At 54.8% G+C, this 18,144-nt stretch overlaps 1 protein-coding gene across 1 annotated transcript in view; it reads left to right on the top strand.

The window, feature by feature from the left end:
- LOC144948262 (IgGFc-binding protein-like) overlaps positions 1 to 18,144 on the top strand; it is a 52,280-nt gene that overhangs the window by 17,316 nt on the left and 16,820 nt on the right. Inside the window, exons 7-22 of the mRNA XM_078877684.1 lie at positions 477 to 644; positions 2,526 to 2,566; positions 4,337 to 4,425; positions 5,830 to 6,106; positions 6,688 to 6,923; positions 7,498 to 7,615; positions 8,508 to 8,691; positions 9,643 to 9,929; positions 10,471 to 10,676; positions 11,402 to 11,552; positions 12,086 to 12,177; positions 13,005 to 13,142; positions 13,665 to 13,981; positions 14,545 to 14,822; positions 15,903 to 16,105; positions 17,807 to 17,951. Coding sequence (XP_078733810.1) covers positions 477 to 644; positions 2,526 to 2,566; positions 4,337 to 4,425; positions 5,830 to 6,106; positions 6,688 to 6,923; positions 7,498 to 7,615; positions 8,508 to 8,691; positions 9,643 to 9,929; positions 10,471 to 10,676; positions 11,402 to 11,552; positions 12,086 to 12,177; positions 13,005 to 13,142; positions 13,665 to 13,981; positions 14,545 to 14,822; positions 15,903 to 16,105; positions 17,807 to 17,951 — 2,930 coding nt within the window. The remainder of the gene's footprint in view (positions 1 to 476; positions 645 to 2,525; positions 2,567 to 4,336; positions 4,426 to 5,829; positions 6,107 to 6,687; positions 6,924 to 7,497; positions 7,616 to 8,507; positions 8,692 to 9,642; positions 9,930 to 10,470; positions 10,677 to 11,401; positions 11,553 to 12,085; positions 12,178 to 13,004; positions 13,143 to 13,664; positions 13,982 to 14,544; positions 14,823 to 15,902; positions 16,106 to 17,806; positions 17,952 to 18,144) is intronic.

Here is an 18,144-nt window from a genome sequence, read left to right as displayed (position 1 = left end):
GAACAGATGGAGATTAGTCCACACACGGGGTAGAGGGGAGTGAGATGGAACAGATGGAGATTAGTCCACTCACGGGGTAGAAGGGAATGAGATGGAACAGATGGAGATTAGTCCACTCACGGGGTAGAAGTGAATGAGATGGAACAGATGGAGATTAGTCCACACACGGGGTAGAGGGGAGTGAGATGGAACAGATGGAGATTAGTCCACTCACGGGGTAGAAGGGAATGAGATGGAACAGATGGAGATTAGTCCACTCACGGGGTAGAAGGGAATGAGATGGAACAGATGGAGATTAGTCCGCACACTTTGCTCTCCTACCATCTTCAGCCTGGCGGAGCCAGTCGGGGATACGGCCCCTCCCGACGGCATTTCCGCTAGACGTGTTACGAGGAGGAGGAGGGGGGGGGATTGTGGGTTCGGTCCATCAACCCTCACACCCCCCCCCCCCCCCCCGGCCGTGCAATCCCCTTCAGCGTGACGATCCCTCGCCTGGGCACATTCGCTCCGTTCGGCTTCAACAAGGACCCCATCACGGTGGACGCCACGAACCCGCAGCTGTTCCACACGCGCCTCACGTGGATGCCCACCAACAAGGACGTGCGCACCCACCAGGTCTGCTTCTACGCCTCCGAGAGTAGCACGTAAGGAGCACACACACTCACTCGCTTAGCAGTGCAGTCAGTCAGCCAACAGTACACTCACTCACCTAGCAGTACACTCACTCGCCCAGCAGTACACTCCCTCAGCCAGCAGGACACTCACTCAGCCAGCAGTACACTCACTCACCTAGCAGTACACTCACTCACCCAGCAGTACACTCCCTCAGCCAGCAGTACACTCACTCGCCCAGCAGTACACTCCCTCAGCCAGCAGTACACTCACTCACCTAGCAGTACACTCACTCACCCAGCAGTACACTCCCTCAGCCAGCAGGACACTCACTCAGCCAGCAGGACACTCACTCAGCCAGCAGTACACTCCCTCAGCCAGCAGTACACTCACTCAGCCAGCAGTACACTCACTCACCTAGTAGTACACTCACTCACCCAGCAGTACACTTCCTCACCTAGCAGTACACTCACTCACCCAGCAGTACACTCACTCACCCAGCAGTACACTCCCTCAGCCAGCAGTACACTCACTCACCTAGCAGTACACTCACTCACCCAGCAGTACACTCCCTCAGTCAGCAGTACACTCACTCAGCCAGCAGTACACTCACTCGCCCAGCAGTACACTCACTCACCCAGCAGTACACTCACTCAGCTAGCAGCACACTCACTCACCCAGCAGTACACTCACTCGCCCAGCAGTACACTCACTCAGCTAGCAGCACACTCACTCACCTAGCAACAATACATCGCATACAACATTCCAAGGAGCCTCTATGCACGCGGTGAATACGCCACGGTGGCTAGGAGATGTTAACTAGCTCGCCTGGTATGCAGGAGATCGTGATGTTCGACCAAGACCCTGCCTCCCGTTGTATATTTTTGAGTTTGCGTGTCTCCCTCTCTCTCTCTCGCTCTGTCTCCTCATGGTGGTCGCGTGGTTTTTGTATCGCTCCGGGTGCCCTCCGCATTTATAATCGACGTATTTGGCTGCCGCGTTTTGTTGAGCTGCTATCACTTGTGATGTTGAGGTCGCTTCTGAAAAAATTAACCCGTAAAAACAAAGTTTTTCACTCTAAATCCTTTATATGCGTGGCGGCTAGAGTCCTCTCGTCATCTGGCTTGAGATGGCTGCCACCTATGGGTCAGATGATTGTCTGCCAGCATTAAGCAATTGGTAATTATATTTTTTAAAAATTCCCTAAACAGTGTCAAATTTTGGGAAAACATTTTCACGAAAATTAATTGTCACGCACAACGAGTCTGTGTGGAAAATGTCAGCTCGATTGGATCACGGGAAGTGGGTTAAAAAACGACCGAAAGATTTGCAAGGTCGTAAGCAAGCAAGCACGCAAGCACGCAAGCAAGCAAGCGAACTTAATATAAAGGATTTAAAAAGAGCTACTATGTAGCAGCTCAGTGGGGTCCTTACCTGGTAACAAAAATAATAGTTTAATCTGTGGGTATGTATGTATCTCTATGGGCCTCTGTGTATCTCCATGGGTCTCTGTGTATCTCTATGGGTCTCTATGGGTCTCTATGGGTCTTGGTGTATCTCTATGGGTCTCTATGTATTACTATAGGTCTCTGTATACCTCTATGGGTCTCTGTGTATCTCTATGGGTCTCTATGTATAACTGTAGGTCTGTTTGTATCTCTATGGGTCTCTGTGTATCTCTATGGGTCTCTGTGTATCTCTATGGGTTTCTATGTATCTCTATGGGTCTCTATGTATCTCTATGGGTCTCTCTGTATCTCTATGAGTCTCTATGTATCTCTATGGATCTCTGTATATCTCTATGGGTCTCTATGTATCTCTGAGGGTCTCTGTGTATCCCCCCCCCCCTAACTGGACATCTCGTGCACTATAAAGTACCGATTTTTGATTCTCTCTCTCTCCGGACGGAACAGGCAGGAGACGGAGCTGCGTTGCGTGACCGTCAGAGTCTCACGTAAGGCCTGACACACGCACACACGCACGCACACACAACAACAACAACCGCCATTCGCCACTAAGTGGCGGTGACGTCACCACGACGCTTGTGCCAGGCCAAGTGCACCTTGAGGCCACGTGAAGTGTCGAACGCCCGCTGGCAGCAGGAGGTCACGGGGCAGACCCAGGTGCCACGGGTCGACTGATTGAGATGACTGCACACACACACACACAAACAAACACACGCACACACACGCACATACAACAACCCCTTAGCCTCATCAGACTTTTGGGGGCAAGTGCCACAACTAAACTATAAACAAGTAGCGACTTAGGGGCCGTCCATAAATGACGTCACGCGATTTTGGACGATTTTTTACCCCCCCCCCCCCTCGTCACAAGGCGTCACAAAAAGTCAGACCCCCCCCTCAAATATGACGTCACAAAGCTCTGCCCCCCCAAAATAAAACATGCTTCAAATCGCTTGAAACTATTGTCATTGTAGTGCGTATTTAATGTGGCGCTGCACTCTGATGTTGTCGGAGAAAACATTTATAAAAAAAAGTCTATTTATTTAAGTAGAAAGTGTTGTCTATATTTATTTAAAGTTGCGTATTTTGATGTGACGTCAGATTTCTCAACCCCCCCCCCCCTCGTCACACATCGTCACAAATGTCTGACCCCCCCTAGGTGCGTGACGTCATTTATGGACGGCCCCTTATAATGAAGCGACGAATAACGGGGACTCCCCCCCCCCTCCCCCATAGGGATACATCTCAATGGGGGTGAGGGTGGGATAGCGAGGTCGTGGGTTCGATCACGACCCAGACGACGCCTGTGTATTTGGAGTTCGGATGCTATTTCTCTCTCGCCCCCCCCCCACCCCCCACCGTGGTGGCGATTTCACGATTTCAAATCGACGTCGAGATTCGATAGCCAATCGACTGCTTAAAAGAGTCGTCACGTGATTTGTTTTCAGATCGTCCGTCGAATGATCCGATTGGGCGGCAGTACGAACTGTTGGAAAGTTATATAATTCACTATGTTGGGTAGTAAGTGTTGTTTTCTAATTGCTTATGCCTCAAAAGTAAAGATAATGGCTATTATTATTCCCCCACAAACTCTGCTTTTGTGACCGGGACTTTACGTGAAGGAATGACACAAATGCACACCACGTTTTCCCATTGAAAATAGGTACATTTCGAAATATCAATGTTCTGGTCACAAAAGCAAAGTTTGTGGGGGATAATAGCCTTTTTTGTGGGGGAAATGCACTTTTGACGCATACGCAATTAGGATATAACACTTACTACCCAGGAACAAAAAATGTATACATTTGTTACACAGTGTTATTAATGGAGTGGATTATTAACTTTTATTTTGTGCCCTGGTCACAAAAGCAATGTTTTTTTGGTAATAATAGCCATTCTCTGTACTTTTGAGGCTTAAGAATTAATAAAATAACACTTACTACCCAGGAACGAAAAGTTAAAACAATGTCTGTCACACAGTGAATTATCACTCAAAGCGTAACGAAAGAGAAGTGGCTTAGGGCCCTGCAGGAACCTTAATCGGGCTTTGAAGAGAGGAGAGAGAGACACGCAAACTCCAAATATACAACAGGCTCAAGCCCACGGCGCCCTGCATACCAGGCCTGGCAAATGCGTTTGCTCACTCGGCTACTGGGAAGCTGTGGTCGTGATGGGCCACTGACCACTGTCGCTCGACTATCAGCTCGCGACGATCATTGAGGGGTGACGTTTCGGTGTCTTTCTTCTCTCCCTTACAGCCACCGTGGAGCCAACTGCTTACGCCCACAGCACCCCGCTCACTTTCAACAACGTGGCCATCCAATGGACCGTCACCTTCTCGGGAGAGGTCAGCTTGCCAGCGCGGTCTTGTCCATCGCAGATGGGGCGATGAGCGAGCAGATGCTGCGGGGTACACCCCTAAAGACAAAGATGATTCCACCACCCACCTCACCCCAGCCCGCTCACTCCCCCCCCCCCGCCCGGCATTTTGCCGTGCTCATCCTTTTCCTAAACCCTCTTGCAACGCTCCACTCTCCCTACCCCACACCCCCCCTCTCTATCTCTCCTCCCTGGCTCCTCCCCCCTCTCTTACTTATATAGCCTCTTGTTACAGCAGCCATTTTGCCCACTTCAGCAATTGTTTCTTGCTGTGGTTGTCCCACCTGATGACGGACGCTTATGTTGCGCCCGAAACGTCGTGATTTAATTTTATTTTATACCTACGTGACTTTACCGAAAGAACCAAAGAGTATGGATCCCTGCAGTCACGAAAACTTCAAATCTAGATTGTAACAGACTGTTTGGCGCAAGTGCCGTTAGCGCAGGGGTGGGGTACCTTTTTTCTGCCAAAGGCCATTTGAATATTTATATAACATCATTCGCGGGCCATGCAAAATCATCAACTTAAAAATTAGCCCGTGAGATTTGGTCAAACATTTCATTAACTCGCCCCTAATGTGATGGCTGGAACTGCTTCTCTTTGGCGAGGCGTGGTGATGATGTTATCTGCTGGTATCGATGATGTTGCTGCTACTCGCAACTCCTTTTACAGGTTTGCTCCTAGATTTGTTGAATTTCGAGTCCCGCCTGCGGTTGCCTTGGCAGGGCCAGACCCAAATGATTTCGCGGGCCTTGTATGGCCCGCGGGCCGGACGTTCCCCACCCCTGCGTTAGCGAGTAGCGGAGCCTACATGCAAAGAAAAAAACATGGCTCTGGCATTGTCTTTGAAACTGATTGGTCCAGACCAGAGACAGCTTTCTTTAGAGCCTAGTCTCAAACAGTGTTAGACCAGAGGACAAGGCCGAAGGGCGAACAGCACAAGGACAATGCCACGATCAGAACATTGAGAGCTCGGGTTGAGCAGCTTCAATCTGGGACCTTTCCCCCTTTAGGCAACAACGAAGCGTTGTCGTTGCCATTTCACAAACCCTCCGGTGCCCGTCTGCAGGTGGAGTGGCCCACTCCTCGGGAGCACAGAAACACACAACGCAGAGTATCTGCTCATCGTCACCGTCTCCGGAACTTTTATGTCGCTGTCGTCATCCTTGTCGTCATTGTTGTCTTGCTCGCCGATGACCCACCCCCCCCCCCCCGGCTCGTCACGATTCACGGTGGGGAAGGCCGACGGGATGGGTCGCGGCCTCCAGCCGGGCGTCGCCCCGCGTCCGCACTGTCGATGAGCACATAACCGGAGCGGTGATAGGCGACGCCGATCGGTTAACCAACCCCCTGTCGGTTCGGTCCGCGCAGGTCGCCCTTCCATCGGCGAGCGGCGCCTTCTTCCGCTTCTTCGAGGTGCGGGGCGACCACGAGGTCTTCAAGGTGGACGGGACGAGCGCCACGCTGCTGTCGGGCAACACCCAGGTGCAGTTCACGACCCCGGCGTCGGTCTTCAACGGTGGCGTGGAGCATTACATCACGGTGGACGAGGGCGCCATGAGGGGCGTCGTCGGCGGCGTGGCCGTCACCAACACGAACGCGCGCGTCAGAAAGGACTGGCGCTTCCGGCTGCAGAAGAAGGTCTACGGTGAGCGGGAAGGGGGTTGGTGGGGGTGGTGGGGGTGGTGGGGGGGGGAATAGGGAGGATGGAGGAGGATTGAGGTGGAGGGTGTGGAGGGGGAGGAGGGGGGGAGGGGGGTGGGGGGGGAGGAAGGAGAGGAGGAGGATTGAGGGGATGAAGATGGAGAGAGATTTAAATTGCGGAGGAGGGGAGGAAAGAAGAGGGGCAGGTGGAGGCTGAGGCTGAGGTGGTGGAAGATTAGGTGGAGGAGGGGATGAAGGTAGAGGAGTTGAACAAAAGGCTCAGCTCTTGATGGTGCCGGTTGACGCGACCTCCAGCCAAACGTCGTCCGCATCTCACCCCGTCTCAACATTCTGCTGGCCAATTTCCAGCGCTCCTCCTCCTGCGGAGTTTTTTTTTCTCTTTCCTATTTCCTTTTCCGAACCACCAATATCAGCGGTGGGTGGCCGGAAGCAGGAATCGAACTCGGGTCTCCGCTTGGGTGGGCGGGGGGGGGGGTGGTGTGGAGCGCTAACTGCTGCACCAATGCTCACTCGCTCGCGACTCCGACCCTCCACCCCCCCTCCCCGTCCCCAACCCGCCCGCAGCGTGGTGCCACGGCGTGGGCGACCCCCACTACCGCTCCTTCGACGGCAACCACTTCAACTTCATGGGCACGCGCACCTTCGTCCTCGCCTCCAACTGCTTGATGAACCTGCCGACGCCGTGGCGCGTCCTCGCCAAGAACGAGCACCGGCGGCGCGCCGACGTGTCGTGGACGCGTGAGGTGCACACCGAGATCTACAACCACACCATCTCCTTCATCCGCGACCGCAAAGTCCTGGTACGTGCGCTCTTTCGTCGCGGGGGTGGGCAAAGGGCCACCCCTGCCCATAATAGAGGTTTTTGTCTTTTTGGGGTTAGATCGCTTAAGAATATAAATTAGTCGTTAGAACCCGCCACCACCCAGACACAGCCAACTAGTAAGGGTTGTCACGTAAACAGAACGTGGCCAATTCGTCACTAGAACAGCACACCAGTGTGTTGGAGAGCCAAGCCACAACATTTACAGTCTGAGTGCGACGTTTTGCCAGTAACTACAACCAGCTTCATCAGGCGACAGCCAGATTTGTGGAGAAGTCAAACTGTTCCGTTTCTTACATAGAAGCATAAACACCGATTGCAGGAGACTGGCAGAGATCGGATCCGCTCTCGCAAAATTTGTCAGAACTGAGGGTCGGGTAGTGACGACGCCGGTGCGGGAGACCCGCGGGTATCGGATGCGCTCTCACACAATCATCGGAATCGAGGGTCGGGAAGACACCGCCGATGCCTTTGCGACGTCCCCGTCTTGACCTCGACGCGCCATTTTGTTTTTCCCGTCCGTCGTCTCCTTCGAATCTTGACCTCCTGCGCAGCTCGACGGCCTCGTCGTCAACGTGCCCTACTACGACCCGGCGGAGAGGTTCCGGATCACGCTGTCCAAGAACGACTTCCTTCTCTGGACCAACGCCTTCCTCAGCGTCTCCTACAATGGTATGTTCGGCTGCATATACGTATTTTTCTACCTACGTCTCGTTCGCGGTCAGTTGTCGCGGCACCGCCGTTTGATTGGCCGCGAGAGTCAACGCCCCCGTGGGAGCTCTGCCCCTGGGCCTTGCGTCGCTCGACAAAAGAAGATCAGCCTGGGGCCTCCGCTTAGCCACAATGATGCCTCTATCGTTTCTGTACGCTCGTGAAACGTGGACCACCCGCACACGTGACTCGCGTCGCGAATGTCACATTGGTCAACGTAACGTCACGAGTTGTTTCGAATGACCAACGATTGTGACCCGAGTAAATGCAGATGTTACGCGTAAAGTAGAACGATGATTCGTGCCCGTGCATGTGCGTGAAAGTGGCCGAGTTGGCACAGTAGGGAGGCACAGGTGGTGTATCGCCCAGTAGTCATCTCAGTCAGTCGACCCGTGGCACCTGCAGGGTCTGTGCCCGTGACCTCCTGCACCTAGCCTGGCACAGTAGGGGGGCACAGGTGGTGTATTGGCCAGTAGCCCCGTCACCTCCTGCCGGCGGGCGTTCGATACTTCACGTGGCCTCAACGTGCACATAGCGTGGCACAAGCGCCGCGGTGACGTCACCGCCATTTAGTGGCGAATGGTGGTTGTTGTTTGTGTGGGTGAGTGGGAGAGTGAGTGAGTTGAGGGTGGGTGGGTGGGTGGGTAAGCGTGTGCGTGAGCGGGTGTGCAGATGTTGAATGTTTCGATGTTTTCTGCCGGCCGAGTCACCTCCCCGTTGAAAAAGAGCTTCTCAAATCTACGGGTTTGACTGGGGAAATCGACGTCTGGACAGGGGGCGCGGATAACCAAATCGTTCGCACGAACGATGCCCGCTCGATAATCCGGCACCCCCCCCCACCCCACCCACCCAGGAATCAGCCGCGTGGAGGTCCACCTCCTCAACTATGACGTCTACTACAACTCCGTGTGCGGCCTGTGTGGGACGTGGAACAACGACCCCAACGACGACTTCCTGACGCCCAACCTCACCCTGGCGGCCACCGCAGCCGAGTTCGGCAACAGCTGGGAGCTGCCCGAAAAGAAGATCACGGAAAGGTACGCGGGCGGGCAGGCGGGCGGGCGCGTGGGCAGCGACAATTGCGTTTGTGCATAACAACATACGACGGGAGACTTGCACCCCCCTGCCTGCTCCTTCGTCTTTCAAGGGTCACCCCCGACAATCCTGCTCCGTCATATCGAGCCCGGATCAGTGATGGCTTCAAATCGACTCCCAGCTATGACCCGCCGGCTCGCGGTGACCCTGCCTGCTGTACCAGCCCCGCTGGGGTCGTGATAGGCGTGGCGATAGGGGTTGGGGTCGTGATAGAGGTGGTGATAGGGGTTCAGGTAGTTATAGAGGTGGTGATAGGGGTTGGGATAGTTATAAAGGTGGTGATAGAGGTTGGGGTAGGGGTAGTGATAGGCGTTGGGGTAGTGATAGGGGTAGTGATAAGAGTGGTGATAGCGGTTGGGTTAGTTATAGAGGTGGTGATAGAGGTTGCCGTAGTGGTAGGAGTAGTGATAGGCGTTGGGGTAGTGATAGGGGTAGAGATAGCAGTGGTGGTAGGGGTTGAGGTAGTGACAGGGGTGGTGATAGGGGTTGGGGTAGGGGTAGTGATAGGCGTTTAGGTAGTGATAGGGGTGGTGATAGGGGTTGAGGTAGTGATAGGGGTGGTGATACTGTGGAACTGCTTCTTGCGTTGAGCTTGAAAAAAAAGAAAAAGAAAAAGAACAAAAAAAGAGTATGTGGTGATAGCGGTTGGAGTAGTGGTAGAGGTAGTGATGGGGGTAGTGATAGGCGTTGGGGTAGTGAAAGTGATAGGGGTAGTGATTGGCGTTGGGTAGGCCTGGCCGTAGCTGGGTGGTGGGGATTATTGACTAACACTAGCAGCAGGACGGGCTAGGAAAGAAAGGATGGGGGTCGTTCTAAGGGAGGAAACGGAAGCTCGTCACTGGAGCGAAGACGACAATCGGGCATCGCTGACCGCGCCCCGTGTCCCCTTCCAGCGGGAGCAGCGACACGGGCGCCTCCGTCGGCGTCGTCCTCGACCCCCAGCGGCAGATCAAGGCAGGCTTCAACGACAACTGCGGCCTCCTCAAGGACCCGGCGAGCCCCCTGGCCCCGTGCTTCGGCGCCGTTGACCCGGCGCCGCACTACGCCGACTGCGTCTACGACCTCGTGCTCGCCAAGCTGGACGTGGCCGTGCTCTGCCAGGCGGTGCAGACTTACGTGAAGCTCTGCTACGACCAGGGTGTCGCCTTCGCGCCCGACTGGAGGAACGCCACCAAGTGCCGTATGTTGCCCACCGTCCCCCCCCCGCGCGCACCCGTTCGTTGCATGCAAGGCGCTTGCCCCAATTGATGCAGGATGCCGCCTCACTGTTCATCCTCGTCAGAGACGCACGAAGCCGTCACGCGAACTCCGGTCGTCCTCGCGGTAGTCACGGCTGTTGGCGACCGCCGTCGAACAACGACGGCGGTCGCCAACAGATGCGCTTCTGCGGCCGTCTGGAACGCTCTTCGTTCAGATATTAGGAAGCCGCTGGAGCCTTGCACTTTTAAAGTCAGCTGAATTTATATCTTATTACTGCGGAACTGCTTCTTGCGTTGAGCTTGTTGTCCGTCCACCGATGAGTGCGGTTGGCTACGTACAGTGCAAAAGAAGTACAACACACATACAAGAGGGGGAGAGAGTGAGAGAGAGAGGGAGAGTATGGAATGGTTCAGGGGCACGGGAAGCCACAGGCACACAGGAAGGCGAGCCAAGCAAACGGCGTTACCGACAATTCCCTCCCCCTCCTTCCATCCCCACCCCCATCCGGTCTTCCGCCAAAGACGTGGACTGCGGAGTGAGCGCGGCCTTCAAGGACTGCGGTAACGCGTGCCCGGCCACGTGCTACGACCCCAATGCCCCGGCGGACTGCGCCGACACGTGCGGCGAGACCTGCGAGTGCCTTGACCCGGCCCACGTGTGGAACGGGAACGAGTGCGTCGCCCCGGCGCTGTGCGGCTGCAAGGACAACGACGGCAAGTACTACAAGGTGAGCGCGGCGAGCTCCTGCCACCTCGGGTTGGGGGTAACAACGGAATGGCTGCCGTCTCATCGCTCGCGAAGACGCTGTGGGGAAAGCAAGAGGCCTGTTGTACAGAGAGAGAAAGAGGCGGTCGGTGTATAGGCCGTTAAAAATTGGGAAGATCTTGATCTTGGACTCGAACAGGGGCAGGGAGTCGACGGCACGGATGGCGGGGAGGAAGGAATTCCAGGCAATGGGGGCAGCAGCGGCAAATGAGCGACTTCCCACTGAGCAAACGTTGACCTTAGACAGAACGCCTTGATTTCTGAAGCAGAGAGCGTGTGTGCAGGAGGGTAGAGTAAAATGAGAAGGAGAGGAGGTAGCAGAGAGTGTGTGTGGAGGTCAAAGGCGGCTGGGTGGGCGTGGTAGTGCCACCGTTCCGGCCTTCATTGGCGCTGGTTCTCGCTACGAACAGCACTTGCCCCCATCAGCCTTGTTACAGGCTACACGGGGGATCGCTGTGTGGAGGAGGAGTGGCCGAGCAGTGGTTGGTGCTGCGCTGCGAACCTCCGGTAGCTCTGCGGAGCGCACCGGTAACATTGGGGAGCGCGCTGGTGTGTTGTTGCAGAGCGGTCCACGAAATACACAACAATTGCGTACGGAGCAAGTTGTGGCCGGGAGTTACAACCGGCGTCATCAGGCAGTCAGCGGCCTCACACTGGAGCTCTGTGTTTGTGCGTGTGTCCGTTTAGGTGGCCGATGTGTTCTGGAAGAACGGCTGCTCTTCTCAGTGCACATGCGTGTCCTCGGGCAACATCCAGTGCCAGAAGAACCCTTGTGACCTGACCCTGAACTACTGCGGCGCCGGGCCTCAGGGAGACTACGGCTGCCAGCCCAAGATCTGTGAGTCACTGCAGCCGCGGTCAGCCTAAAGCTTACACAGGAGGTCACCGATGGCCATGGTAATTCCGAGATACGTCAGTGACCACAGCCATGGTCACCACAAGATATGTGGCTAACTACAGCATAGTTACCCCAAGATAAGTGAGTAACTACAGCCATAGTTACGCCAAGATAAGTGAGTAACTACAGCCAGACCTTGCTGATCTCGTCAAGGAGCATAAACTCCGGTCATCCTTGCAGCGGCTTTTGTTTAACAATCGGACAAAGACGGTCACCGCATCGCACGGCGCTTTCAGATGCGGCGCTTTCAGATGCGGCGCTTTTGGAAAGCTCTTCCTTCTGATATTAGGAAGCCCCTTGAGCTGCGCAACTTTAAATCATCATCTCGATTGACAAACTCGTCTGCCTGTCGTTGTGTTTAGTTTGTTGTCCTTCCCTCCGCACCTCCGACCAGCACGGCTGGCTACGTACGTACGCACACGTACACACCGCGGTCGGTCTCTGATGCCCCGTGCCGCGTTGTGTTTCTCCAGTGGAGTGCACCGCGTGGGGCGACCCCCACTACACCACGTATGATGGACGCAAGTTCGATTTCCAGGGCACGTACACGTACGTGCTCACGCAGGTGAGAGACAAAGTCCTCTTTCCGACAGCCCTGTTCTTCACCTGAGGACGGGTGCTTGCGTTGTGGCCGAAACGTCGTAAAAATTGTACTTTATTATGTTTTATTTCTATTATTTGTATAAATCTATTTATTATTTTATTTATTATTTTATTTATTATTTTATTACTTCCCTTCTACGTGCCAGATAGAAGGGTAAAAAACCAATTATCATATTTTTAAGGCAAATCAGGTTCCAATGGTGTAAATGCTTACCCCGAGCTCTCATACTCTGATGGTGCATTGTCTTTGAGTTGTGCGCCTTTTGGCGCCATCTGGTCCAACACCATGTGAGACTAGGCTCTAAGGAAAGCTGTCTCGGGTGTGGACCAATCAACTTCAAGGACAGTGCATATATTTTCAGAGTTATGTTTTTTGTTTGCATTATGGCTGCAGGTATTGTGGTCTATGCAAACATGACTCCTTGTAAAAAAAAAGGTGTCAGTTTTGTCGCCAGATAGAAGGGTAAAAAACCAATTATCGGTGTGAAGTCGTTAACATCGCCACTGGGGGGACAAAGGCGGTCGGACGTGGTGCTGGCCACCCACCCCCTCGTGTGCCACGGTGCCGGCCTTCATAGGCGCTCGCTAACAGCACTTGCCCCAACAGTCCGTTAAGGCCACGCGGTGGGACCTTTGTGTTTGTTGTGCGTGGGGAGCGGCGGCGCAGCGGTTAGCGCGCTGCGCCCAAGAAACCACTCGCGGCCAACGGCACGACCACAGCGTTTGCCCCCAGCGGTCTGCTGAAGGCCCCAGCGGGGCTCGTTTGCCTCTGCCCTCTTTCTTTTGCAGCCGTGCTCGGGCGCCGACTGGAGCGTGAAGGTGAAGAACGAGCACCGCGCGGGCAGCTGGGTCGTGGCGTACACGCGCGAGGTCACCGTCGAGTTGTACGGCCAGCGGGTGCTGCTCGCTGTTGGCTCCCACGTCTACGTGAGTATCGCTCGCCGCACCGCCCCCCCCCCCAAGCACCCCAAAGAGGCACCGCCGTCCAACCTCCCACCCCCCTTCTCGCTTCGTATCCATCTGGCTGCCGATGTTGATGTCGAGCAGCGGCGGTGAGTTCACGCTGAGGTGGTTGAGCCACAGGTCACGTACTCACGTCCTGCCCGCCCCCCCCTGCCCTCAACGTCCTCCCCATCCTCTTCCCTCCATCTTCTTCCTTCCCATCCTTCTGCTACCCATCCCCATCCTCCTCCCTCCTCCTCCCTATCCACCTCCCCATCTTCCTCTTCCCCATTCTCTTCCTGCCCCCCCTTCCTCCTCCCCATCCTCCTCATCTTCTTCCTCCTCCCTATCTTCCTCCCTAACCTCATCATCATCCTCCTCCCACCCTCCATCCTGCTCCTTCCCCCACGGTCCACCTCCCCTCCATCCCCCTCCATAATCCACCTCCTCCCGGTCCACCACCGCCGCCTCGTTCCGCCCCAACCCCCCCCCCGCCCCCGACCGCAGCTGAACGACGTCCATCTTCGCCTGCCGTTCTACTACGGCGGCGGCGGCGTCGCCGGTGGCGCAGGAGGTTTCTCGGTGACGCGCGACGGGGGCTTCATGCGCGTGGCGTCCGACTTCGGCCTCGAGGTCCTCTACGAGGGGAACTACCACGCCAGGGTCAAACTGCCCACCACCTTCGCGGCGTCGCTCTGCGGCCTTTGTGGCAACATGAACGGCGCCGGCGCCGACGACTTCACGCGCCGGGACGGCTCGCAGGCATCCGGCGCCACCGACTTTGGCAACAGCTGGAAGGTGGAGGAGCCGGGCATCGTGGACACGTGAGTGCCGTGGAGGAGGTGGGGGAGTGTTGAGTCTGTGGTGCTGTGTTGAGTCTGTGGTGCTGTGTTGAGTCTGTGGTGCAGTGTTGAGTCTGTGGTGCAGTTGAGTCTGTGGTGCAGTGTTGAGTCTGTGGTGCTGTGTTGAGTCTGTGGTGCAGTGTTGAGTCTGTGGTGCAGTGTTGAGTCTGTGGTGCAGTGTTGAGTCGGTGGTGCAGTGTTGAGTCTGTGGTGCAGTGTTGAGTCTGTGGGTAGTGTTGAGTCTATGGTGCAGTGTTGAGTCTATGGTGCAGTGATGAGTCTATGGGTAGTGTTGAGTCTGTGGTGCAGTGTTGAGTCTGTGGTGCAGTGTTGAGTCTGTGGTGCAGTGTTGAATCTATGGTGCAGTGTTGAGTTTATGGACAAAGAAACGTGAAAAATATTGATTTTTTTTTTAAAACGCATAACCTGGTTCCGAGCATTTGGGGGACAAATCCTCATCGCCTGCATCTATTTCCCTTGCCGAGTGTTCATCCATTTAACCCCACGGCCCCCCCCCCCCCCCCGCTCCTCTCCTCCGCCGACAGGGGCTTCGACGACATCGGCCACCCCGTGGTCATTGACCCAGTGGGCTCCGGCGTGGCAGCCCAGCCGACCTGGTGCGGCATCCTCAAGGACCCGCTGGGCGCCTTCGCCAGCTGCCAGGCGTCCGTCGACCCCGAGCCGTTCTTCGCCAACTGCGTCTTCGACCTGGTGCTGCTGCAGTTCGACCCGGTCGTCCACTGCAAGGCGCTGGAGGCGTACTTTGCCGCCTGCGTCAAGGCCGGAGTGGCCACCCAGGAGTGGAGGAGCTCCACCGTCTGCCGTGAGTGTCGCGGCCGCCGACGCGGTGCTCAGTCCAGCGGTGGGCCGGCGGTGGTGGTGGTGGCATCCCTGATCATTCGATCAGGGATTGTGGGCGGAAACCACAAACCCCGCCCACCCACCACTGACCATTCCCTCCCAGATGTGCGGTGTTTTCCCGTCGGTATTCGCCACCAGGGATACGTTCCAGAGGTGCTCGTGATTTGGCGAATTTCGCGGGCAACTGTTTGGTCGCTCTCATTCCCATTGTCTCATCACTTTTGCCCCATTCGCCCAACCATTCGCCCAGCCACTCACCCATTCATTCATTCATCCACTCACTCACTCATTCACCCGTCCCTTCACTCACCCACCCATTCACCGAGTCACCCGCCCAGCCCACTCACCCACCCATTTACCCGGTCACTCATTCAAATACTCACCCACTCCTTCATCGATCCACCCACCCATTCACTCACCTACTCACTCACCCCACTCACCCACTCATTCGCCCATTCACCCACTCATTCACCCACTCACTCACCCACCCATTCAACCTGTCACTCGCCCACTCCCACTCACCCACCCATTTACCCGGTCACCAACCCGGTCACCCACCCAGTCACCCACCCAGTCACCCAGTCACCCAGTCACCCAGTCACCCACTCGCCCACAAAATTTACCCGGTCACCCACCCGGTCACCCACCCAGTCACCCACCCAGTCACCCACTCGACCAACCATTTACCCGTTCACCCACCCGGTCACCCACCCAGTCACCCACCCAATCACCCACCCAGTCACTCACCCAGTCACCCACTTGTCCAACCATTCACCTGGTCACCCACCTGGTCACCCACCCAGTCACCCACCCAGTCACCCACTCGCCCACCCATTTACCCGGTCACCCACCCGGTCACCCAGCCAGTCACCCACCCACTCACACACCCAGTCACCCACTCACCCACCCGGTCACCCACCCAGTCACCCACTCACCCACCCAGTCACCCATTCACCCACCCATTCACCTGGTCAGTCGCCCCCGTGAGGCCGCACGTGTGACACCTCTGCCGCCCCGCTTCTCCATTTGCTGCCGCCTACAGCAGCCCCGCAGTGCCCCGCCAACAGCCACTACTCGTATTGCGCTCCGCCGTGCCCCGTGTCGTGCGTGGACGGCGCCGTCGAGGGCAAGTGCCAGGGAGACTGCGTTGAGGGCTGCGTCTGCGACATCGGCTACGTCCTGGAGGACGACGCCTGCGTGCTGGCCGACCAGTGCGGCTGCCTCTACAAGAACAAGTACTACAAGGTGATGCACTCCCCACTGTGGGTTGTTGTTGTTGTACCATGAGGTCATGTATTGTATGTAGAACTTCTTTCACACCGTACATCACCATCATGGTGGCTAGGAGATGTCAACTACCTCTCCTGGTATGCAGGAGGCCGTGGGTTTGATTCCAACCCTGACGATGCCTGCTGCTGTATATTTGGATTCTGCATCTCTCTCTCTCTCATCATCATCATCACGGTCGCTTGGAGATGTTGACTACCTCGCCTGGTATGCAGGAGGCCGTGGGTTCTATCCTGACAATGACGCCTGCTGCTGTATATTTGGAGTTTACATGTCTCTCTCCCCATGGTCACTGTGCGGATATGTCTCCAGCTCCTACGGGGGTTTCCCTCCATATTTAGAATCAACATCACAGCGCGTTTAGAGTATTTGGCGGCTACTATAAATTTCCAGGTGATAATGGTATCAGTCACTTGGTTGATCTGCTATCACACTATGAGACCTCCTTTACCAGTGGCAAAATATAGTAATAGGTTTTTACCCTTTCAACTGGTACAAAAACTGACATCTTTATACAAGGCATCATGTTTGCAATAACCACAACACAAGCAGTCAAATGCAAACATAGTGTAAATGCTTACCCCGAGCTCTCAATACTCTGATAGTGCGCTGTCTTTGAGTTGTACGCCTTTTGGCGTCATCTGGTCCAACACCAATGGAGACTAGGCTCTAAGAAAGGCTGTCTCGGGTGTGGACCAATCAACTTCAAGGACAGTGCATATCATTATCATCATCAGAGTTGTTTCTTTTTGTTTTCATTTTGACTGCTTGTGTTGTGGTTATTGCAAACATGATGCCTTGTATAAAGGTGTCAGTTTTTGTACCAGTTGAAAGGGTAAAACCCTATTACTATGATCTGCTATCGTTTGTGATAGCGAGGGTCACTTCCGAAAGAAAACAGCTACATAGCTCAGTGGGGCCTTAGACCTGATAACAATCTTCTATCTAAACAAAGACCTTAATGTGTATGTTTCAAAAACCTCTCGGGCACTTCCCGACAAGTTAGAAAACCGACATTCTGTATATATGTAGCTTTAGGCTACAAACAACAGGAAAAACCTGAAAATGTCATATTTTTTTATTTTAAGGCCCCCAAACCTCGATGTTTAAGTTCCCCATAAACATGTTTGTGTGCATGGTGTCATTCAGAAACCGTTCAAAATATAACAGTGCGATTTTTTTCGGTTGATAGAGCCTTAAACAGCAAATTAAATGAAATCGAGAAAGTTTTGGGGTTCCATCTTTTATTGTGTTTGAGATATTTAGGATTCAATCGGTTTTGAATGAAACATCGGCATTTTATGATGTTCACATCTGAATAATTTGAAAACGGTACACAATAGAGGACAGCTTCCCCTCATAGACTATTAAGTGAATTAATGTTTGTTCTTTCGAATAACTAAAAATCGAGCGGCTTCCCGTGATGGGAGCATCTTTAAATAGAAGAAGTTGAATAAAAGTCGTCAACACATAAACATTTTTGCGGGAAAATACCGAATGTTTGGAGTAGTTTTTAAGCGGTCTGATAGTACGCAAAAAAATCGTAACAAAAAAAATCAAGGTTCATTTTCATCTTCATTGAAAACTTTTGCCCCACAAACACCCACCCCCACCCCCCCCTCGTGAACTAAAGATGACCCCGTTTCTGATTCACTGCAGGTTGGCGACACGTTCATCTCGGACGACTGCACGAGCTCGTGCCTGTGCGACGCGGGGGGCATCGACTGCCAGGCGTTCACGTGCCCAGAGTTCCACACCTGCGCCGTGCTGGAGGGGGGCAAGGCCGGCTGCCAAGCCAACGCGAGTGAGGCCCGGCCCTGGGGCGGGGGGGTGACGGGGCGGCGTGACCGGGCGCGGCGGCTGTCACGGGTTGCACCGCCGCTCCAAACAACAACACCAACGACAGCAGCAGCAGCCACCTGTCGCCATTAAGTGGTGGCGACGTCGTCAACCGCGGCGCTCGTGCCACGCTGGGTGCACTTTGAGGCCACGTGAAG

Source organism: Lampetra fluviatilis, chromosome 48 (genome assembly GCF_964198595.1).
Source record: "Lampetra fluviatilis chromosome 48, kcLamFluv1.1, whole genome shotgun sequence".
Lineage (NCBI taxonomy): Eukaryota > Metazoa > Chordata > Hyperoartia > Petromyzontiformes > Petromyzontidae > Lampetra > Lampetra fluviatilis.
Note: the sequence above shows the minus strand (reverse complement) of the source record. Positions and strands in the feature narration are given on the sequence as shown.